This window comes from Hyposmocoma kahamanoa, unplaced genomic scaffold (genome assembly GCF_003589595.1).
Source record: "Hyposmocoma kahamanoa isolate Upper Pololo Valley unplaced genomic scaffold, ASM358959v1 92, whole genome shotgun sequence".
Classification (NCBI taxonomy): Eukaryota; Metazoa; Arthropoda; class Insecta; order Lepidoptera; family Cosmopterigidae; genus Hyposmocoma; species Hyposmocoma kahamanoa.
Genome location: NW_020654748.1, coordinates 23,511,888 through 23,537,460, shown reverse-complemented (window position 1 = coordinate 23,537,460; position 25,573 = coordinate 23,511,888). Strand labels below are relative to the sequence as shown.

The window sequence follows — 25,573 nt, the reverse complement described above, 5'->3', positions numbered from 1 at the left end:
AAATTGGATTACCTAACATTACTACGCCTTAGTACGTCAAAGAAATCAAGGAATCGTTGAAAATGAAACACAAACCAAGACGTTTCGGGCCCATTTCGTGTCCCTTGACGTGACCATGGAACCCGTAAAGGGCCATATGTAAAAATCGCGGAAACATTAGAATTCGTTAAGAAATCGAGTTAACGCCAGCTATTTGTTAATGCACTGTTTAAATTCTACGTTTAAGTAGAACCGATAACAATAAAATGGCAACACAAACGTCAATGATGGAGGAGGCTGTTTGAGCACTTGAATAACGAAGCAATATCAACGATGAAGCATTTTTGAAGTTTAAATTGAACTCCCTAGAATGCAGACGTAAGCAATCTGAAATTGTCACACTTTACAAGATCATTAATTCCAAAATCAATGCCCCTAATCTTCCTTCGTTAATTAATTTTAATACAAACTACCGCCTCCGTAATCCTGTGACTTCCAAATTTTGTGTGTACACCAACAATACCTCATTTTATAAACCCCTCACCCGTGAGTACAATAACCTCGCTGCTGTCGATTCTGAGATTGACATCTTCGGTAGTCGCTATTACGCATTCGAAACGCCATTTGCGAAAGGTTTGGATGATGTTGTCGTGATTGTTGCTCGTATTATTACTGTCAATACCTATATAACAATGTTATCTATTCGATCATAACGATGTAAAATTTATCTTAAAATTAATATTAAGTATTTGTATGTATGTATTAAGATTAATAGTTAGGATTACGATTATTATTTTAAAGATTTCTGTTGTTCACTAGATGTTAATATTTATTAATTTAGTACTAACTTTGTATACATGTTTGTAAATGACTGTCTGAACTGCCCATGTAAATTTACATGCTGTAAAATTATTGACTTTAGCCTGTATTGTACAATTGCATAAATAAAATAAAATATTTACCTTACATAAAGAAGTATTTCAAATTGAAACTGCTCGTCAAAGAAGGTTCACAACCCGTAGCAGATTATGGCCTAAGTCCTCGCCTGAGAGGATATCCGTGTCCGGTAGTGGGATGTTGATGATGATGTGAAGGAAGTATTTATCTAATTATAGTTTATATGAGTTACAAATGCATGATTTTATTAAAAAATGTGCTGTAAAAACAGTTTCTCTTAATTAACTACCTCTTAAAAATTACATTTTATTAGAAAATTTCTATTAATTTGATATTAAATCCGAACCCAAAACCTAGAACCTGATTAGGTCCAAGTTTACGGGCAGGTTCGTTAATACTCACTTTCACATTGCACCAGTTCTAACTAGACCAAAACAAGTGGTTAAGTAACAATTATCAAAGTGAGTACGTGAACTGGACCACGCGATTAGGTTAGTCTATTTTAAATTCCGTCATAAATCAGATTAAAATCAGGTAACACATACATGGAACGCAAACTTATAAGTGATTATGGAGATATCCATTAATGTTAACAGACTTTTTTTAATATTGCCTATTGAGAAAATAATTGTATCATTAAATCAGAAAGTTTTAAGTAGCAATAGAGCTCCTTGTAGAAGAGTTCGTCCAGGTAAGTATTGCGACCTTACTTATTTCTGCTGCCAGGCAGTAATGTGAACAAAGTCAATGAATCATTTATTCCATGGGTAAAATAAATTTATACTTGAAAACGTCACATTTAAGCTACTGCTCGTTCACTACGCTGACCTCCCTGAGAAGAACGAGCAAGAAACGCTAGGGATTGCTCTTTTCAAATAAACTTAAATGCTATGCAATACACTTCGAATCAAATTTGCCCGGAATCTAGAGCCATGTCGTCTTTCCATACATATTTATCTAACACGTAGTCTTCAATTTTGTAATATGACTTCTCAATCAAAATATTTTTAATGTAGTATACCTTAGGAAATGATAATCTTAATATCCGGAATCTTATTGTAAAAACATATACAGTTCCCTATAAATGAGTCGTTTACTTTGGTTAAACAAAATCGTGGTAACATGAGTTTGACTTAGCTCTATAAGGTTAATATTATGGTTATCTTCTTTCTTATTGAAGTGATGTATATTTTTATTTGTATGTATGTATGAGCGCTTCTGCGTTCCAGAAGTGTAAAGGTACTGGTGAAATTACAGGCACGTGGTACTTATAAACTTACGTGTAAAGGTAGCGGGCGCAGTGTCAGTGCCTGGTCTTTGCGATTTAAAGTGATCATCTACATTATAATAGTTATTTTGACCACCGTAGAAAAGTAGCCAGCTTGTCTGTACACTTCAACACCCTACCATAACAACTTCCTTTGATCGACTAAAAGTACAAAACACTCTAACCTTGATATCGTTGTAATACCAATAAATGGCACAATGCGCTCTGCTTTCTCCTTTTTAATGCGTACTGCAAAGGAATGTAATGCACTATAAGCTATATTATATTCAAGAATAGTGGTAACAAGATTTTTTTTTCAAAACACGCGCTCCATCGTCGGTCACATCGTCGCTTAACATCTGATGAGACTATAGACAAGCGTGTATCTATTTCCCTATAAAATACAAGAAGGCAAACTAATCGACATCAGTGTTTAGCAAGTTCATACGTTCATAGAGAATTTATGTTTAATAATGCGATTTATAGTAATAATTGTTAATTCATAAATAAAAAGCTGTATCATTAGTAACTACAAATACAATTTCAAACGCATCGACAACTCAAACGCATCGACAACTAAATGAAAGTCACCCACCCCATCCCTACTCTGAATCTCAAAGGAAAACATTGTGTGCGAACATTTCCCCGCGCATGCGCTATCCATCCACCCGCACTAGCAGTGATGCGATCACCATGTCAAGCGACGGATCGCGAACCACTAACAGTTCTAGATTTAGTCAATTCGGGCTCTATAGAACTATAGATGCGAGAACTGAGGAGTTCTTACGGCTGTCCAGAAAAAGACAAATACGTCAAGGATGCGCGTGCGCCGCTGTATCTACAGCAATCACGGTTACAGTTGTAATAGTGAGTATTTTTGTGATGTGTTTGTGTTGGAGTTTGTGTTGTGCTGATTTCTGTGATGTTGTGTTTTGGTATTTTTTAAAGCTTCTATTAGTTGTAAGAAACGGTGGTGTTCTTTAAATGTGACTAAAATGGTAAACCTCTAGTATTTTGTGAGTTACTGACGTTATTTGGATTATATTTAGCGATATACTCCAATACTTAATCAAAATAACTTTTTACCGAATAGTTAACCGAAATTTGTTAGGGAAAACTACCCTTTCATTGATTTTGGATTTACATTTATATATACATGTATATATACTTAAATATAAATGTATATATACTTAAATAATAAATATTGCCACCGAAATTAGGTGTAAAATTTAACCTGAAAAATACACAAAGCTTTATTTCATACGTAAGCAAATTGCAATTGTAATCATCATATTCATTAAATACTATTACTCAAGCATAAGGTGTCCCAGAGAAAATAATTAAGAAACTCTAGGGATTGCTCTTTGAAAATAAACAATTGCACACATTTATCATTTACAATATTTATTTCAAATATCAGAGACAGAAATAACCTAAAAGAAAGAAACGCGTTACTACCACGCATTTTTCTTATTTCAATACGGAAGAACTGCATAATAATAAATAGTGCAAAGTTTTTCATTCTCTACAGTTTTGAACCACGTAAATGGCGAAATTTTAATATTACCAAAGGTTTTAAGTATCATTTTAACAATCAAATAAGAGACCACTTTGAAATTAGACTCAACCCGTTGAACTCTAATATAAGAATAACTACATATTTTATTTAAAAAAAGGAACCGACTTAAAACTTTACTTATATTTACAAACAAACTAAAACTAAAAAATTAACAATCGGTTACCGGAATGTACACGAAACGAGATTCATCCCCTAGTTTACCACCCTTAGAGGTTGAATGTTTTCTTTACATTTAAATGGAACCGATATCAAGGTGGAGAGCACCTCCGGCAAAAAAAAACATCAAATACTGGAGTAATCGCGTGTCCTCCTTCTTTTATTGAAGTCGGTTAAAAATTAGACTTAACCCGTTGAACCCTAACATGAGAGAAAGAAGAAATATGACAATGTTATAACACGGTGGACTTCCTTGACGTTACATAAATGGTTCACAAAACGACGCAAGAGTGAAGCGCCAATTACAAATGACGATACGGTATATTCCCTGCAAAAATACTTACATGAAAATCTAGTGTCATTAGCGATAGTAATGAGTAGATGCGTTTCTTTTCACAAAGTTAGTTTTAACGACGAGCTAAATGTTAAATTATACCTATTGTGTATCTCGCGTGGCAGTTAAAAAGAAACTTTGACATTGTGAAAATGGGTGCTTTAATCATTTAAAATGTTTTAGAGTTCCCTAACAGTAAAAAAAATACGATATAATAATAATGTGTGTAAAATTAAGAAGACTTTACCAATGAAAATATTATTAATTAAGCGTAAAATATGAATTGTTATAACTAAGCCACATGTGACCATCAAAAGTGCTTTTGTCAAAATCATAAAATTAATACGAACTGCATGAAATAATGTGTTGTGCCGCGATGGCAGTAGAGGCCGTAGGTTCAAATCCTAACCTCTGTGTTTCTCGGAATTTATGTGCGTAAATTTAATTTGGAATTTACCATGAGGTTTTCGGTGAAGGACAACATCGTGATGGAATCTGCACGTTGAAGAAAATTCACAACCCTCGGAAAATTTGTGAAGTCCCTAACCTGCTTTAGCTCGCTTGAGAGATCTGTACCCAACAGTCAGACGTATAAATAATAACAATAATAATAATAAATAGCCCCGCACTAGGGAAACCCTGTGTCGCAGGTGCCATGGATAAACACATAGATAACCACAAATTACACCCAAACTCACGAGATAAATAAATATAGGCCATACAAGGCCATACAAATATTTCTTCCGGCGCGTGAATCGAACCCGGGACCTCTGCATGGTAAACGTTAGGCCACGGAGGCAGTTAAAAGTAAAATGTAAAATGGGTTGATTTTGTGGTGATGTGAGATAAAACAAATTATGTAACCTCTTGAAAAATCTCTGCTCAAAAGATGCCATTTTACAGATAAGACTTTATTACAGCTAACGGTGCAAAATTACAATTATGATAGAATTCATTATATACTTCTTCTTTTGAGCTTTGAATTGTGCGAGCAACAACGGGCGGTGTTGTTGAGAGATCTGATATTTACCTTATATTTAGGTAGCTGTAAAGGTATCTAACCGGGTGACGAAATACTTTCATGGATTTCTCATAGATGGCGCCACGGCTAAAAAGTCGTTAGAAACCAAATACAAAGATCAACAAGCACATAGAAGAATTCGTTAGGTCCGCTGGTTCGTTCCTTGGCTTAGTTGGTATAGCGTGCCACGGTTTGCTACGAAATGGCGGTTCGAATCCTGCCGGATCGAAGGAATTTTTTCGATCTTTGTATTAATAATTAAAGTAATTTTTATCAAAAAATAAAGGAATCGAATTCAAACTGCACACTGAAAAGTTAACAATCGGTTACCGGAAAGTGCGCGAGACCGGATTTATCAATCGGATCAACAGGATTTGCCATCGTTAGAGATGGAATGTTTTCTTCAAATTTAAATGAGACCAATCTTTTTTATATGAATAATAAGCGCCTATTCCACCTCCATATTACCTAATGGAAAGTGACGATGAGATCGACGACGTAACATGCACGTCTATATACTACCTATTCACTCTTTAAATGAAAAGGCCCTATTATAACATCAAGGGAACTAGTCTCCACAATCCGTTGTAAAAACTAGTTTGACACGTTAGTATTCAAAATATATGATACATAGAAAATACGTTGATTAGAAAAAATTACCTTTTCACATAATTTTAATGATTGATTTGCATTTTGATCTCTAGCCGTGAAGTTTACAGGTTCATTCCCGGTAGATATACTTTTTATTACATCAAGTGTCGGGATGAACAAGTCGTGCGCCTCGTAGTAAGCGACACGCGTATCCACAACAGCTGCAGTGTCACTCACAGTTTTGAATCGCCGAAATCTGAGAGGCTCTGTCACTACGCCCGCCACCTTGAAACATGAGATGACAATGACCATGTGCTTATAGTTTCAAAAACCGGAACGCGGTAATGTATACATTACTGCTTGGCGGCAGAAATATGTAAGGTGGCAGTACTTCCCTGGACAAACTCTTTCACAAGAAGCTCTGCTGCTACTTAGGATCGATTTCAAGAAATGAACTTGTAAATTGGTTCTGGTGTTGGAGTTCTGGGTAGTCAATTACGAGTACATTGCTCTGGTATTCGCAATACAGGTCATTCTCTGGTTTGAGATTGAATAATTGGACATAGTTATGCAAACAAGAACCAACCCACACCTCGAGTGAAATTGAGTTATGTATTTAGGGTAGAATACCACACATGCCTTTTACCTGTTCACAAAAGATCCTGGCAATATACCAAGTCAAAAGGGAGAAAATAAAATTGTCCCAATCATGTCACAACAAAATAGTAACAGAAAACAATGGGATTTAAAAGTTATTTACTATTATCTGCCTACCTTAAGAACCTAAACCTTTTTGAAATAAAAAACCAACTCATAAAACAGTTTTTTTTTTTTGCAATAAAGAACAACAGGTTTTTGATCTAAAAAAATATCTAAATTAAAGAAAAATCAATATAAATCAGCTTCTCTATAAATTTCTCAATGCTACACATAACTCTGTTAAGCAATTTGTCTCAAATAACTTACCTATTTAATTCTTCACACTGTTTATATAAACTTCTGATTATCTCGAAAGTGACATTTCGTGGATTGGTTCTAGTTTGCATAAGTACGTCCAATTATAGAATAGCACAGAATATAGAATGATTTATTTGAGACAATGATCCATGGTTACATTAGTAATACAGTAAATTTTTTCTTGTGTGTTGTGTTGTACTAACTACAATACAAAATGACTTAATGCTAGAGAAAATACCACGCCTGGACTACTACCCTACGCACGTAGTCCACAGTCCAGCCTGTGGGCAACAATGGTTATGACGCTATTACCGTAGCCGCGTACACGCATCATGAGTGAGACAGCCCTCTTGCGAATAATGGCATGAAAGCCATCTGCACTGCAGCCCCATTAGCATCCTGAAAACGTTCTTATATTGCACCCTTAATGTATTGTGTATGTGGTTCTCTGTGTATACTTCACCCATAGGCTGCTCGTGTCAAAGTTTTGACAATATGGTTTAAATATATAAATTTACCTCTCGCAGCATCCTGGTACGTTTAATACTTGGAAAAATTTGCACAACCCTAGTTAAGATTGCCTCCGTGGCCGAACGGTTACCATGCCGGACTGCCACGCAGAGGTCCCAGGTTCGATTCTCGGGCAGGTAGAAATAGTTGTATGGCATACAATTATTTCTCTCGCGAGTTTGGGTGTAAGTTGTGGTTGTCTATGCGTGTGTCCATGGCACCCGCGACACAGGGTTTCCCTAGTGCGGGGCTATGTTGAGTGTGTGCGTTATTTATTTAAAAAAAAAAAAAAATTTAAGATAGACAGTGAGTCTTAAATTTAAAAGAGAATTGTTAGTATGAAAGCTTTAATAAGTCATACACATACTTCTTTATTAGTTATACGAACATTGATTGATATATGAGTAGGTAATTAATATTGTGTAAATGAAAACACGAACCTGTTATTGATAAGATGATAAATGTTGTAAGTGAATGTATGATCGTAAGCGCATGCGAAAAAATGCATTATTTGAGTCATGATATTGTTATTTTTTGTTTGCTGTTTTTGTCGCCCCGCGCATAAACACTGTGCGGTGCCGACACAGCCACAGCCAATGTACAGAGCAGCGACAAAAAACTAATTTTCACTTACATTGCCTTCCTATAGCGAATTCCATCACGCGTCCGTAAGTTGGCATAATTTACTAAGTATGGCCATAAAGTTTTACGACCGTTCTGTATCCATTAATATTTCCAAAGTCTGGTACAGCAGATAGGGTAAAAATATGTTTTAGTCATAATCCAACACTAGCTTAATTGATACTTTGGTGTGTAGGTAATAGATATTATTTTTCTTGAAATTTTTATGCAGTAATCTAATTACTGTACTTTTTTTATAATACCAAGTGACAGCACGTGCAACTCGTATGCCTGGTGGTAAGCGACACGCCTGTCCATAACAGTTGCAGTGCCTGTGGAACTTTAAAGCACAAAGATCTTAGGGGCATTGCGACTACGCCCGTCAACTTGAGAAATAAGTAGACAAGTCCCATGTGCCTGTAATGTCTACATTATTGCTTGGCAGCACAAATAGATAACATGCCAGTACTTCACTGGACGAACACTTTCACAGGAAGCTCTACTGCTACTTCTCTTACCGTAGTGCTTGTATTGATTCAATGTAGAAGTTCAGCTTCAACCATTGAATTTTGTGAGTACGTTGTAGATACTTCTCTATGGAAAAAAATGCGGCAATTATACAGAAAGTATTTGGAAATCCTGTCACTTCTATTATAAAAAAAAATCACACTGCAATTCCCGTTGTTAGTTTTTCAGGTCCATATAGCGTAATGGAATACTCCATACTGTCATACGTTGACATTTACGTTTACGTTAAATACCGTTAGAGCGCTTGCGCACTACGTCCGATTCGTATCTGGGAGTCTACTCTCGACCTCCGTCCGACATCCGTCCGAAACAATTACTGCCAAATAAGCAATACTTGACCAAATGAAAAGACGCGTGATGCGAATGAAGCTTCGTACTTGATACTTGTCTTTTAATTTTGTCGAATATTACTTATTTGACAGTAATTGTTTCGGACGGATGTCAGACGGAGATCGAGGGTAGACCCCCAGTTCCGAATCCGAATAATGACGGTCCGAAATGCCACAGGTGTCCGAAGCGTTATTTTATTTATATATAAGTATTTTCTCGGATTCGTTAGTGCGCAAAAGACATCCGAATGGGTCCCAGTTTGGTACAGTCTCGGATTCCGAACGTATACGTTTAGTGTAGAGGCACTTATTTTTTAAGGTTAAAATGTTTCATTATTCAATTTGTAATGTTTTATGTGTAATACCCTAAATTTATCAAATAAATAAAATATACCATTGTAGATTATGGATAAGATTGTAAAAAGATCATCCGAGACGTTAAGACATTACTTAAGCAACTGTTACATTATTTATTTAAGTAATATAAAGTCAAAGTCAAAATCAAATAATCTTTCTTTCATTGGTAAGCAAATTACACTTGTAATCGTTATATTGATTAAACTCTACTGCTCATTCGTAGGATAGATTTCCCTGAGAAGAATGAGCAAGTAAAATAACTCTTTGTAAATATACATCTTAAATCTAGAATGCCTGCAAGGGCTAAACGAGTCCACGGAATTTTGTCATCCAAGTACGCAGAAGCTGTATAAAGGTGTATACTAGGCAACAATTTAAAAAAAAAAAACAAATATTTATGTACCTCTACACTAGATAAGTTTTGGTCACACGATTGACAAAAAGAGGCCAATTATACCACTTAACATTACCGTCTTATTAATTTTACTTTTCAAACCGTGCATTAACCAAGAAAGTATTTTCATAAACCAATTATATTGAAAATTTAGTCATGCGTGAGCGTGCTATGTTTTAAAAACCGTTGATTAGTATGCTAGCCCAATCATATTTTTAATCTATCCATTTAATGCTACGTTTGTTAAATTTGCGTGAGTTGTCATTTTTAACAAATGCTAGAGACACTCGCCATTGTACAAAAAAGGTGCTTTTCCACCGGCGAGGCGAGACAAAACGAGGCGAGAAAAGGATTGAAATTTGTAAGGCAAAATTCCAAATCTCTCCTAGCGCATCTTCGTGGAAATGGGCTGGATTGACGAGAACGGGCTAAACGAAAATGAAATATTTGTTGGTGCAATACGAAACCGTATTGTTGCTGTCTACTGATAGAGTATTATACTCTGAAACGGTATCACAATTTCTAGTACGAGCTCGCGATGGCTGTTAATATCAATCGCGAAATAAAGGTTTTTTAAAAAAGATGGTCAATCTGATTCTTTTCTGATTTACGGGACATGTGACTTCCATTCGCGTATTTGTCGTTAGACGAACTGAACAACGCTGAATTTTCACTGTGCACAACCATAGCGAGCTCGCGCGAGCTATTAATGGCAACTTTTGATGGAAATTGGTAAGCGAGATTTAAATTCTCTCAGTAGTAAAATGGCACCTAGGGCGTGTGCGTCTGTGAACCGACATGCTGACACACATGTCGCACTGGTACGTTTACGTGGAGTTACAATTCTTATTACACTATGCACACACTTTCTTCTATAATACGCAAATTAACCTTTACCAAGAGTGTTGATTGGCACTCGCTTATTCATAAAATATTTATATAACACATTACACAGCGGCCCTGGCAAGAATTATTTACAATACAAACATTTTATGCGGTTGATCAACACAGCAAACTGTCAATTGCGGTTGCCACCACTTATGTATATTTTTTAACGTTCAGGAAGTGGCTATCCATAGCCTCAACCGTAAAACGTGTGGCATAAGGAAGTATTTATAACATTTAATAGCGTTAAAGACGTATCTATGAGATTGTATGACAAAAAAAAAACCGTCGTTTATGGGCATTGATTTTTTAAAAGTAAATGGACTTGCTGCTAAGAGTCTAATTGATACGGTTCATTTTGCTCGGCAACGGCAGAGACACTGGCTTTTTTCAGAATTTATTTTTATACAAACGAAATTAAAATGTTGGTATACGTGTTCTATTTAGTTCTGTTTATATAAAAAATGTCATTGGTATATATGAAGTACCTATTGAATACAGCGGCTTTCTTGTAAAATTTCGAGGTATAAGATGAATATTTTTTGGAATCGTGTCTTCACACTCTATAATAATCAGTGTATATCCTCAAGTTTACTGTATACTTTTTCCAAAGTCATTGATTTAACACTTTCACTGTTATGCGCAATCAACCAAAGCCATGAGGTAGTTTAGACTCTTAACCACTGCCTAATCCTGGAGCCAAGATTACGGTCTACGGTGGAACAAACTCTCCCAGAAGATGCCTATTCAGTTGTATCTTAAAGATACTCGGGTAGTAAACTTTCGGAAGCACAGGGCCATGCGCATAATAAAAGATGACGAAAAGCGCCTGATGAGAACATCGACCAAGTACCAATGATGATGACGATTGTTTCGGCTTGTGGATTTCTTTGTCTCGTCTTGTGGATTTTTTGTAGCAGTAGCTACAAAAAAAATGGACGCGACAAAGAAATGTCGTCCATCCAGTGGTCTGCCGCACCATCTGGTGTATTACTACGTTCCAGTTTTGATAATTGAGGATAATAAAATAAAATAATAAGAATAAAACTACAGGCGTATGGGTCTTGTCATCTTCCCAGGGTAACGGGTGGAATAACACTGCCGCTAAGGTTGCAATTACCATAGTTTGACGTATCGCTTACCAGCCGGCACACGATTTGTTCGTACCGTAACTGGATGTCATAATCAAAAATAAAAATAAAGAAAGCCGCGCTGCTCGATTCGGCACGTGTCGTTGGCCGGTTCTTGAACCGGAATCCCTGACTCCGGCCGACTGTGCCAATGCCGGGGCACATAACCACTCGTAATTAAAAATTCGAAACTGATCTCTTAGCGCAAAAAAAATAATTGTACATATAAAATTATTTAGAGCTAACTAGTTCTACGTATGAGTAAATTATATACAGCATGTTTCAGATAGCATCTGTAGACAACACTGTTTGCGAACAATGTATATAGAATGATCCTATTAAATATGCACCCAGTATATTTGCTTACATTTCCCTAAAACTAAGGCTCATTACCACGTACCCTCTCCGTCACGGCTCGTGCGTACGCGCAGGTGACATACGGCGTGAAAAGAAAGCGGAAACAAAGACACAAACATTTTACGAGAGCGCTGACCTAATTAATTCATTATTTTTATCACTGTGACGATGGTACAAAAGTAAAGAATGTCAAAAAAAAACAAATTTTTTGATACCTAATTATAAAAGTAACAGTAAAAGTTTTTTTAAATAAATAATAATATTACTATCTTTATTGAATAAGCTCATAGACTGGTGGTAATTAGGAAAGGGAAATTATTGCTTTTCAATCCAAAGGTCGGTGGTTCGAATATCTGTGACTTTAATTTCCTAGTTACATACATATGCCTCCATGGCTGAACGGTTACCATGCCGGACTGTCACGCAGAGGTCCCAGTTTCGATTTCGGGACGGGACAAATTTTACTATGGCCTACATTTATTTCTCTCGTGAGTTTGGGTGTAATTTGTGGCTGTCTATGTGTGTGTCCATGGCACCCGCGACACAGGGTTTCCCTAGTGCGGGGCTATGTTGAGTGTGTGCTTTATTTATAAATCTTTAGTAGAAATACCTCTCGCCATCGGTGAAGATAAACAAAATGATGGAACTTTCCAACATAGTATGGATCTAGCGTAGGGGACTATGGTATATAATTAGTTGATTATAATATATACACTATAATTATTAATGATCATAAATAAATATAAGCAGCACTGCTGCTAAGTAGTTAGTATAATTTTAATGTGAAAGACTTTGTCCAGGGAAGTACCTATTTCTGCCGTCAAGCGGTAATGTAAGCATTACTATGTTTCGGTTTTGAAGGGTGCTGGTGAAGGACACATGGGACTTGTCAACTTATGTCTCAGGCTGATAGGTGCTGCGGCAGTACTCCTAAGATCTTTGCGATTTATAGCACTGAATGGCATTACAACTGCTATGGACAGGCGTGTCGCTAAACACCAGGCGCACGTCTTGTTCGTCCTGTAGTAACAGGACGATATATATAGATAAGATGGTATCATAAATCTTGTAACTCCCTTCTTAAGTATGTAAGATGAATGTGCTGAAAATTATCACCATTGATTCTGTTGGAATCTTAGTGTTTTAGTAAATGTTTTCTTTGTCAATTAACAACACCCTGTTTGTAAGGCGTAGTCTCATGTAAGTGATTCTAAATTATAATTTACTCTATTTCCTCGTAGCTTGTTCGTAAATACAAACTGATGGTATTGCAAATATTTTTCATCTTGATATTTGTAGTCATTTGCATCTAGAGTCTCAATTGATTCTTCACTGTATCACGCATTAATGTTATATTGTTTTACCTAATTTCATGCACTTAATTATCACTAAGTGTAATAACGCACCGTTTAGTCTATGATTAATATTGTGATAAGAAGTAATTTTGTGAGTATTTTTTGGCTTATGAAACGTATTTTTTTTTTTGTTTTGAAAATTCAGACTGAAATTTGTACATTTAGTACCATTTTAAAGGAATGGTCGTTTTGTGACGACTTTAAATAAATCTCGATTATTTTACTTTTTCAGACTATTCTCCTTGTCTACGAGTACACAATCAACATCGAATCAAGTCGCAATCACATGTCGAAAAAGCCTTCCTGGCACGACATCCTCAACGACAGCTCAATATTTGAAACCAAAATTAACAAAGGAAACTACAATCTTGATGCTTCAACACTCAAACTACTGCCCATAATACTCAAAGCTTTGAACAGCAATTTAATTTTTGATAACGAAATTGACGATTCCAATCCTAAGCCAGTTTCCTACAAGACTGCACCAAATGACGACAGTTACTTGCAAAATCCAAAAACAACATTTACAAATCGGTTTCGAACACCCAATACTATTGACTACAAACCACATTACAAGAATCCTACTAACTTAGATTATTACAGCAAAATCAGAAAGATTAGAAACTATCAGAAGGTTTTAAACTTGTTTGATAATATGCTCAATAACAAAATATCCATGACGTCAAGCGAAGTAATGGTTGAAAAATTGACTGACAAGCCCAAAACGTCAATAGAATCTAAGGAATACGACAAAAAGGAAATCACTTATTCTACTCGCCATTATTCTTCTCAACCACGACGTCTTATCATGGTAAGAAAAGTAACACAGCCTTTGTCCAATAAAAGGAAAACTTCAACAGAAACACAGCTACATAAAATGGACATAATGAAAGACAAAAAATGTTCTTGTCCAAAAAAGCTAACAGTATTACTTAATAAAATTGTGCACAGTATACAAGAGGTGTTACCTGAACTTACTGTCATGGTAAAAGTACCCTGTAATGATACCGATGTCAACGTAACCAGTATACCATTAACTACAAGTACACCAGCAACTAGGCATACCAGTAATATTATAGAAGTTCCATCAATAATACATACAGAAGACGATGATATTACACCTATTCAATTAGTTAAAGTATCTACAGTTGAACCTTTCTCAACAACAACCGCAAAATACTCTAGATCTTTTATAAATGCTAACAAACCTAAAAAACATTTAGAAGTAGAACCAAACAACAATATATATCTTGGAGTGCCAATGCACAAACTAAACATCAAGCCAATAGTAAAAAATATGTTCAACTTGGAAAAACAGGAGAACATTCAGAAATCATCTACTAAAAGCAAAAGAAAGCAAATTGATGCTAGAGAAATTTTGGCTAACCCAAAATTATTTACAACTCCACTAATAACATTACCGGTTCATGTTACAGCGACAACAACGTCTGCAAAAACAACAACACCTGCAACAATAACAACTTCAGCAACAATAACAACTTCTGCAACAATAACAACTTCTGCAACAACATCTGCAAAAATAACAAATATTTCAACTAAAAAGAAAAAAAAAACAAAATTTGTAAAGGCAATCGAAACCACAACAGACGCAGATATACTAGCAGACGATGACGAATATTATTTGAAAACTCCACAAGAGGAAGCCACAATCTTTAGTTCATCATATCTTCCCCAAGACTTATCTGATTTCAATCCTTATATACTGGAATTAATAAAAAGTAATATTCTTCGACGTAGACCAAAAAAGGAGAACCTTGCTTCAAAAGAAACTAATTCGTATCTGAATCAAGTTACAGAAAACTCTAGAATACAACAGACATATTTTAATGAAGAAAGCGAAGAAGAGTTTAATATAAATACACCAGAACAATCTTTACCGTCTATAGAGGAAAATTTCCAAGTAGAAACAAAAAATACACGTGCAAATGAAATGTTATGGAATTCACCGAACAGTATTAATGCTAGTCGACGAATCGATCACAAACATGCAACATCGTTAAGTGACCAACTGAGTCAAAAGGATAGGTATCTTACCCTACCATCTTATGAACATAACTTAATTAAATCTAAATATACTACAATAAGTTTCCAGGAAACAACTAAACACTATGAATCTAGGATCAACACCAGTAAATCACCAAAGAAAGATAACAATTTCGAAATAAATACGTCAACTGCTACTAGTAATTCTGATAATATAAAAGTAAAAAAAACAGTAATACATGAATCAGCATCCGACGAAACTAATATTACAGGTAACGACGAAACAAATAATAATATCTTCCAAGAGCTTTCACCGTATGAGGGGCTAGCGAGGAAAGAGGGAACGTTAAAAGGATACAGTTTAAGAACATATAAAAACTTGGCTAAACAAGCATCAAACAATGACAGAAAAAGTTATCCATTATCAAATCCAAAAGGTGAAACTCAAAAAGAATTAAATAATTACATGAATTTTCTGGAAAATGTTGGTCATCCAGTGAACGTTATGATATCAAATTGGATGGCAAGTGTTGATAGTTCATCAAGTCAACCACAAAATAGTAACTTTGAAACACCGTGGTATATTAAAAAAAAATCTTCAGCTAGTAATGAAAAGAGCTCTATACAAACAAACAATAATAATTGCTCAGTGTTAGTGAATCGAATTAACAATCAAACGCAGATAGTGAAAGCACCTAGTTGGTCTTTAGACTTGGCAACAAACTGCCCCGATAAACAAGATGATAAAATAGAGATAGAAATGCCTGATAGCGAAAACTTGATGCCAGTGCAAGAAATACCATTAAATAAGTATTTAGGAAATCCTTCTTTACCAGAGAAATTAAGTAGGAAAATAAATAAATTACCCAATGAGCACTTCAACGTTGTTGATAATTCTCCAAGTTTTTTAAAATCGATGTTACCACACAATAGACCGATTTATTTAGAAATAGCGCGCAGAGACTGGAAAAAAGACGTCAAGGAATACGATTTGAGTAAAGAAACATACACGGATATATTTTAAATGTACTTTTACATATTGATTGTGGCATACTTTTTTACCTTTATTTAATTTTTATTTGAAACACCATAATTTTTCTCTTTTAGCAAAAAAAAATCATAAGTAAATTTTATAAGTTAATAAAACAATGTTAGCATAATAAGTATTATTTACATATTAATTATATTTGACAAAATAATAAAAACAAAACGCTACTTTTTTTCTATTTATTGAAATCACGTATTTAAGTAATAGATATTTTTAAATGTACATTGTTAATTGAAAGTTAATTCGACGTAATGGCATATTTTTATGATTGTTTCAGGTAATTCTGCTCATCTACGAATACGGAATTGCAGTTGAATCGAATGTAGTACAAAAGATAAGGTCAAACCATACTAATGATATTCCAATTGCCGATCGACTCGATAGAAATTTGTACGGATTCGACCAAGAATACTTCGAGCGAATGCCACTTCTTGTTAACGCTATGCAAGAAAACAGTTACATCGATCCGTCTGTGGACACTTCTCTTGACAAGAATAGGGCAAGATACCTTCTACCTAATTACACAAGACCTACGAGACATGATCACTCAAAGCTTATGTCAACAACTGTAGACTACAGAGTACCTGCTATAAGAAGAACCAGTCCTCGACCATTTTACTTTGAATACCGAAGTCCTACTCCCACACCTTTTAGTAAAACTTACGGTTCAAGGAGTTGGATTGAAGGCTACAGAAACGCTCAAAGACTGAGGAATCTACAGCAAGTAATCAAGTATTTAGAGAAAACTATAAATGCTAAGTTTGGTGATTTATATTCCCTTCCAAAATCTACACACATTGAGTTTTCTGGAGTATATGTTGAACCTGCATCTAAAGAAGAAAATAAAAACTTAAAAACAACTCCACCTATTGATCTTGATGTAGAAGACTCGAAAAAAGTGGAAAGTAGAATAAATCATCAACCAGATCCCTTGTACATTTTCAAACCAGAAACCCCCGGAGATGTAAATCTTTTGGCTGACGGATTTTTTAGATTTTCACCTATAGCAGCCCATAATATTCTGAAAGCTAGAGAATCTGTAAACATTCCAATGTTTAGACCAATAACTCTCCGTAAGAGGAACTACGTTTCCAAAAACATTAAGAGCGAGGAAAATAAAGTCGTAAATTTATTAGGTTCTGGAGAAATCAGACATCCTGAAGCAACACCCTCAACAAAACCCAAGTCATTCAGTGTACTATTAAATTTGTTTCCATTACAGTCAACAAATGCAGACTTTAAGAAGTTAGAAGTAACAGAAACTTCACCACCAGCCTTAGATAAAATCTACATTACTACGTCCAGACCATTAGTACAGTTTAGAAGACGTTCAACGACCCCTATCAGACGAACTACTACCAGAATAAAGAGACCAAGAATCTTATTAAGCAAAGGGTTGTACAGTACGCATATTAGTTCCGAAGAAAAACCTATAGAACCGAAGATGATAGTTCACGTTAATGTTTATCCTCCTGCAGAAACGAAAATTCCAGCAGAAAGTACAACAGAAAATGACATATATTCAACACCATTACAACCGCACAGATTTGGTACAGAAATTCCCATATTAACTTCTACGCAAGTAGAAGATTTTCATGTGGGTAGTTCTGGAATTATTCCTGTTGAAGCAAGGGTGACACCTGCGCCTCCTCCTCCTATTTCAACATTACCAACGGTTACGACGATGATACCATTCTTTGAAACACCATCTTCTAGTACAGAGAGCTCCATTACTACTAATCAGCCTGAAGTAATTAAATTCAGTCAAGAGGATGCTAAAGTTCCAGAACAGTACTTGAGATTAGCGGAATGGGCAAGCACAAGTCCATCGATGATCCGAAGGAACTCTCACGACATTGAAATAAAAAAGGAAAATTGTGATAAAGAGACGAACGAACAAGATTTTGAAAATGAAGAAACCGAAACTTTGATTATGAAACTCAAAAAAGATATCGAAACTACAATCGACGAATTAACAACAGTAAAATCTGGGCAAATAAAAGAGACAACAACATTCAGAACTTACGTCCCACAAATAAACGGTCATTATAGGAGCGTTAATCAAAATTCAAAAAATGTAAACAGTTGGCTAAACGAGAATACACAGAGTAATAGAAAAAGGAGGCTAGAAATATCAGTTACAGGCTTTCGTACGCCGACATACGTGCCACAGTATGTTGAAATCAAAAGGAATAACACTAAAAAAGTCAGTGACGAAAGTGATGATGAATTAGACAGTGTCGAAGAAAACTAAAACACTTATGAAGTGATAAAGATCGACAATTTATGTGCAATATTCTTTTTAAATATTTTTCTGTTTTACTACTTGTTATGTCTATCCCAATGATTTGTTACTAAATACTTGTAAAAATGCAAAGTGATATCACATGAGATGTTTGATACTTTTTGGCACTTCAAGTACAGTGTCCCACCGACTTTATCTTATACTTGAGTTCGTGTCGTTTTTGTATGTAACATATTGTAATACTGTGGTTTTTATTACAAGTGGGGTGCAGTTTGCTTCCATGGCACAATTAGTTCGTAAATAAATTATAGTTACTTTTTTGTGTATTTCTTCCAACAGATCAAATGTTGTTATAGACAGATTTGACAAAAATTATCAAATTGTTTATTTATATTATTATTGACAACGTACGCCATCTATCAACATTAGATGGTATTTAATCAACGTTTGTGTTTGCGTAAGCGCAACATGACAACTGACAGGGAAACTAAAGGAGTTAGCAAATAGTTTCACACACTATTCATAGATGTCGTTGGCGTTGAGTTCTGTGAAGTTATTAATTTAAAAAATATTTAAGTTCTTGAATCGCGAACTTTCGAATACAATGAGTGTTAGTGGATTAGCTGATTTATTACAATAATTATCCTTGAAATACAAGTAGCCTAATTAATTTCACGCAATATGTAAACAAGTTCATGTATTTTGGCTAAAAACAAAAACAACGAACATAAAATTAAATTGTTTTCACGCATTTTTATAACAAAAAACAAACGTGCACTATTCAGGAAATTACTACATTGCATTTTACTCTAGTGACCTTAATATGTTTCGTACGCCCTAACATGACCTGCTGCTTTCTCTTTCCTACTTCACTGACCTCACATCTGGCGTCTCATCTCACGCATCTCAAGAAAAACGCCGTTACTTTTACCTGTGCAAAAAGGCTTTATCTTTCATTGCTTTAAGACGGGCTTTTAGGAACGTTCACCATCTCTGTCGTACTTCATTATTGAGTGTTCAGTGTGTGAGTGAATAAGAAATAATACAAGATCTCAGCAGTGTAGACCCGTGGTGCAACTATTTGACAGAACGCCTCAAACTTGGCAGCGTTGAGATCAGTGAGATGTTTTGTGTGAATTACAAGGCGGTTTAAAAATTGTATGTTCAGTGAAAAATGTGATTAAAAGTGCAAAAAAGTGTCGTATTTATAGTTTTATGAACAGTTATTGTTTAATTTAGAATTAAGGTAAGTTTAAGTATGACACTTCAATATAACGGTAAAGGTGTGTTTACATGAGCTTTCTATATAACATTTTGTGTTATTCATCAAGGACATTCATAACTTTAATAAAAATAGCTTTATAACAGGAACTACACATTTAACTGTATAGGTATGCTTCACATTAACGTTGGGGTTTATTCAAAGACAACGAATACTTAACATACGTAAGTATTTGAAGTTTAACCGACATATTAAAAATAAATAGGTGATTCTATATGTAAACAAATAAATTGAGAATACCTTTCGAGAAATAATAAGCTCTCTGCTTATAAGTAAAAACTTAACACATTAACGAAAATTAACATAAACGTTATGATGACTTAAGACTAAAAAAACACGTTTTGTAGGAATCTGTAATGTTTCTAAGTTACATTTATTAAATATCAACGATATTTTACTGCCATTATATTGAATTATTTTTGTGAAATTACTCCACTAGTTTGTTATAATTATTAATACAAAGATCGAATACTAAGAAATATTCGATCCAGATGAATTATAGCCAGCGCCTTCAGCATACCGCTCGCAGGAAAACACCGTGATAAAACCTCGAAGACGATACACAACCCATGGAAAAAAGTGTAAAAAAGGTGTGAAGTATCGGGAAATAGGCTATGACCTAAGTCCAAAGAAGACTCGAACCCAACAAAGAACGAGAACATGTACATACTTCACGTCGTCATACTTCTGATACTCTTTAGCCGAGTACCTAAAGCTGTAGATTGACTGCAAGTGTGTGAAATCGAAATCGACTTCATGCAGTCGATCTCGGCTGCGTGAAGTCGATTTCGATTGCATGCCGTTAATACGAGTTCACGCATTAACTGCAAATATGCACCCAATTTGTTAACAGCCTATGAGTCAAAGAACATACAATGAAACATCCAACAATGAACCATTACTGTACTAGTTAAAAAAAAAGCTTTATTTTATAAATATAACTCTCTATAATGTATGTTATCTCTATTTTCAAATATATATTTTTTTTTTGGGGATAAACATACAGACCGACCCATTAAAATAAATTCCTTAATTTACTATTTAATAGACCTGAATTTCATATACTAATGAACTTTCTAAATCGATGTCATTGTTTTGGTTTTTCAATAGTGACTACACTCGATCGATTCATAACTTTCTTTACAAGAATTTGACACGTTTTAGCGTAGATGCGCGTTCGGTTCTGATACACTTATCTGAATATCTGAAAGCCTTCTCACTTTTAATTCACGTGCTTTTGAAAAAAAAGGCCAGATATCATTGACTTACAATTAGAGGCCAGATATACAATATTACATATGACTATTTCATTGAAAAAGAAAACCGGCCTCAAAAGTATGCTTATCGGTTTTTTTCGATTTCCATCATTGACTTACAAATAAATGGACGACGGGTCTAATACAAAAACCACGAAAAAAATGTCCCAAGTCAACCTATTCGAAATTTAAATTGTTATGTCATCGCAGTATCTCGCTGTCCGTAGAACAAATGAAGACTAAAGCGGAGTGTCGCGCTCTGTATACGATTTTAGCGCCTTACAAGTGCGGACACTTTTTAGCGCGGACCCGACGTCCATATAATTGTAAGTCAATGATTTCCATCATCAGATTTTGACTTCTTGTCGACAATGGGACTGTTACGGACTTCTTTGTACATTTTATATTTTCTTTTCTGGTTGTCATGGTGTGACGGTGATTTGTTGATTACAAATTACAAGTGAAAAGTCCACTTTTATTTGCGGAAAATAATTAGTAATTTGTGATAGCCGAAACGAACCCAGAACAGCATCAGGAACCACCTCGAGAGTATACCCTTTCAAACAAGGACCACCTCGAGAGCAAACGAAAGAAGAATTTTCAAAATTGATGAAGACATTGGTGAATACACGGACATGCCTGTCTAATTTGAGGATTTCCTTCGATTTTATGGGATCCCTTCATCAGACTGACTGTCTGGCTTGGTGACAATGGGACCACTTCAAAGGTGCAACCTTTCTAACAAAAAAAGAATATTCAAAATCGGTCCACAATTGACGAAGATATAACGTATTACCTCCTCCTGTTTTTTTGAAGTTGGTTAAAAATAATAAGAGTACATAATCAATCTTCAAGATGGGGCAGCAAAGTGAGAATTCTGCTGATAATTTACGGTCGGAATCGTCACCTAACGACCTAAATAACTTTAGTTCCTTGAGACTGGTTGTTAAGGCGTGTGCATGTACAAGGAGGGACGAGAATTCTGGCCTTATCTACTTCCAAAATCCTCATTAAAATACAGCATAGCAAGACTAAAGCACTAATATTAATTTTGTTCTATTGTAATACTTCTAACTTATGTCTGTGTACAGTAAAATTTACCTCAATCTATAGTGAGAATTGTAGTCGTAGATCACGACTAATTTCCTACAAGACGAAAAATCTTATGATTTTTGTTATTATATATTACGTTGCAAACTAGAAACGGAGAAGGAAAAATGCAAAGAAATATTTTGCGTAATAAAACCGATCAAAGAAATTCTAAGCATAGGTATGCCATAAGGCCAGGTTAAAAGTACTCGTTAGCGAATGAGGTTCGTGGTCTATGCCTACCCCAGCGGAAGACAGGTATAATGCAACCTTTTTTTGCGTTAAATGCATATTCTATGTCCATGAGTATGTTTCTCAAACTCCTTGAACTTTCTAAAACAATAGCCCACATTACAATTCCCCGTAATCATTCACCATAGCGTGTACCGTACGAAGGAGGTGCTAAAACAAAAAGCGATTATGGTGTGGAAGGGGCAATTATAAGGTTCCCACGCATTGTCTTCGGTTCAATGACATCGCTGATAGATGGCTTGCTGTACTTATTGTTAGCTGTTACCTTTTTTGACGTGTATTTGTTGTTTTCTTAAGGTTTACTGAGGAATAGATTCCCGCGATCAGTATTTTTAATAAATTTAAAAAATAAAAATTTTACGAAAAACATAAATTTTGAAAAGTCATCTTGAAAATTTATCCAAAGAGAATTAAAAGTTACTGACAAACTACAAACGTAGTGTAGGACGCCCTCTGGCCAAATAGGAGTAACGATACACGAAAGTCTGCTGGCAGCACATGTATGCGATAAGCTGAGGACTGGGCGTAATAGCGCACATCGGCAGAAGCCTATATCCAGCTAGATGATGATAATAGTGGCCAGGGGAATCAATTGCGTGAAACTCAAAAAACTACAAGGCTATATATTTTTCTATGAACTTTTTTAAGATTTTATTTCAGATTAAATCACATTGCACAAAAACCAATGACCTACGACCTATTATATCAATGTACATGAAAATTTAATAAAATTTTCCATCGTGCTATGATGTTGATTTGATAAAAATATTCTATACAAGTTAGTTAGTTCTATGTTTTTGTTATTTTATGCGATAAAAAGTTAAAACATATCAAACACTGACTTCATCGACCTTCAAATTAATAGAATCGGTGCCAGAGGAATCATAGCTGTTTAAAAAACCATTGATTATCTCAATTCAATATAATCAAGACAATGACCCTTACACAATAGAGTAAATTATCGGAAAAAGTGTTGTATTGTTTAATTAAATTATTAACAAATCGCTTTTAAGTTCATACACACATTGACTAAAACACACAACACTTTTACTTGAACTAACAGATATTTGAATCGTAGAGGATCTTAGTTTACATTCTCGCTTTCTGACATACCAAGCACAAATAACAAACTTGTTTAACAAGCTCAAAGGTTGGGAGTCGGGAGAAAAAACCATGTACTGAAAGCTCCATTTTACTACGAGGAATCACTAACAAGAAGCATTTGGCATAGGACGATGCAACCTCGACCTCCTCGAAAGCCTTGGTTGGATTTTTTTTTATTAATATCAAGTAACAGCACAAAGCTCCTTAAATTTAGATTAAAAAGAAAAGTAACAGGACGAACGTGCGCCTGGTATTAAGTAACACTCCTGTCCATAACAGTTGCAGTGCCACTCAGAGCTTTAAATCGCAAAGACCTTAGGGGCACTGCCACTGCGCCCGTCAACTTCCAAACCGGAACGCAGTAATGTTCACATTACTGATTGGCGGCAGAAATAGGTAAGGTGGCAGTACTTCTCGGTGCGGGTCTATCTAGGGAATCTCTTGTTTCATTTCGAATTAAATCACATTCCACTAAATAAATTTTGTCACTTGATAGACATCAAAGTCTCGTCCCTCTGTGATTACTGTAAAAGAATAGAAAACCGGATCCATCTGAGTCATTATCATCTCCACTGAGTGTGACCATACTAGGACCTCAAAAGGACGATTTGGAGTTGAGAGTTGACACAAATATTCTGCGAGACCCTTCACATAAAGCAGCCAAAAATATTTATACTTACATAACTTGTTGCATTAAATCCAAAAATACTTTTAACTAACCAAGCAACTTGAGATTCCCTATGAGGCCTAAGCACCAAATAGCAGTGTTAAAGGCCTTGTTAAAAATAAAGAAAAAAGCCCCATTTTAAAATTCGAACTTAAGGTGTAGGAAAAGTTGTTGCGATTCTAATTAAAAGGAAAGACCGCATAAGCGAATGTCGTAATTTTACTTATATGGAAAACTACTAGAGCTACTATGGCTCTTATAAAATCCTCATATAAAACACAATACACTTCTAAATTTGGTACACTGTATGTTAGACAGTACGTGATTTTGTTAATATCAATTATCTGTCGGCATAAAACGTGACCAATCGTTTTGAGATAATCGATTTGAACGAAATCGACTAAAAGTGAGGACAGTGGCGTAAAAATGAATGCGTGAACAATAATGTCGGTCGATTCGTTGGTAATTTAGGACAAAAATGGACTCCACCAAACGAATTCTTGTTTATCCACATGGAAATTCCTCAATTTTGTTTTATTTATTGTTTAATTATTCATAAATAATTCATAATTGCGTTGGAATGACAAACAGTAAATATAAAATTACACACAAATTAATTAAGGCTGAAATTAGCTATGAATTAATACAGAGATAAAATATGACTAGAGTATAATGTGTATAATATATTCTCATCCCCTAGTTTGCCAGCTTTAGAGTTAAAATAATTTCTTCAAATTAAAATGGGACCAATACTGAGGTAACCTCTTTCCAACAAAAAAAGAATCATCAAAATCGGTTCACAAATGCAGTTGTCGCATCAAATACATACAAAAACAAATACAGTTGAATTCAGAATTACCTCCTTTTTCTTGAAGTCGGTTAAAAATAATATAAATCTAAAATAACGAAGTCATAACTTATAATGATCAAAAATGATAATTTACAACAATAATTCCATTTTGCAGAGTAGTAGCATTTTTTTACCAAAGATCTCAGATTTTTTTCAATTTTCTGTCTGTAATAAAACATGAGTAACTTATATTAAATAATGTGTTTAATTTAAAAAATGTGTCACAATATTGAATTTTGGATAGATCACACTTTTTAAATCATTCCTCCCAAGTAGCGTCTCTTATAATTCGCTCTTCATTTGACTCAAAGATCTTTCTCGTCAAAAACATTTCCTCTAAATCTATACACAATATCTGGCACATGAGGTCCACTTTCGAACTTGTATTCATTCAAACTTCAAACAAAAATTGTGTTTCATCAGATAGTGCACAGCAACCACATAAAAAGGAAAAAAAGGCATCTCTTTACCGTGCTGTAATTTATTTCAGTTGTTTGGTACAGTCATTAGGTAACGACATTTTACCGAT

At 35.0% G+C, this 25,573-nt stretch overlaps 2 protein-coding genes across 3 annotated transcripts in view; both read left to right on the top strand.

Annotated features, from left to right (window-relative positions):
• The first annotated feature begins 2,788 nt into the window (after positions 1-2,788).
• Positions 2,789-18,823, top strand: LOC113236565. The gene is made up of 2 exons (XM_026472701.1): positions 2,789-3,010; positions 16,577-18,823. The coding sequence occupies exons 1-2, from the start codon at positions 2,795-2,797 to the stop codon at positions 18,551-18,553; spliced, it is 2,193 nt and encodes a 730-aa protein (XP_026328486.1). The 5' UTR covers positions 2,789-2,794; the 3' UTR covers positions 18,554-18,823.
• Positions 18,824-19,628: 805 nt separating this feature from the next.
• Positions 19,629-25,573, top strand: part of LOC113236428 (cadherin-23) — a 21,809-nt gene continuing 15,864 nt past the window's right edge. The window contains exon 1 of one of the 2 annotated variants that reach the window (XM_026472480.1): positions 19,629-19,790. The gene's annotated coding sequence lies outside the window, so the exon portion shown is untranslated. The remainder of the gene's footprint in view (positions 19,791-25,573) is intronic. The other variant, XM_026472481.1, reaches the window with a different exon arrangement.

Excerpts from the sequence above, each read along its gene's own strand:
- LOC113236565 (XM_026472701.1), top strand. The coding sequence starts at position 2,795 with ATGCGCTATCCATCCACCCGCACTAGCAGTGATGCGATCACCATGTCA. Across the intron at positions 3,011-16,576 it reads TCACGGTTACAGTTGTAATA|GTAATTCTGCTCATCTACGA; the intron begins GTGAGTATTTTT and ends TGATTGTTTCAG.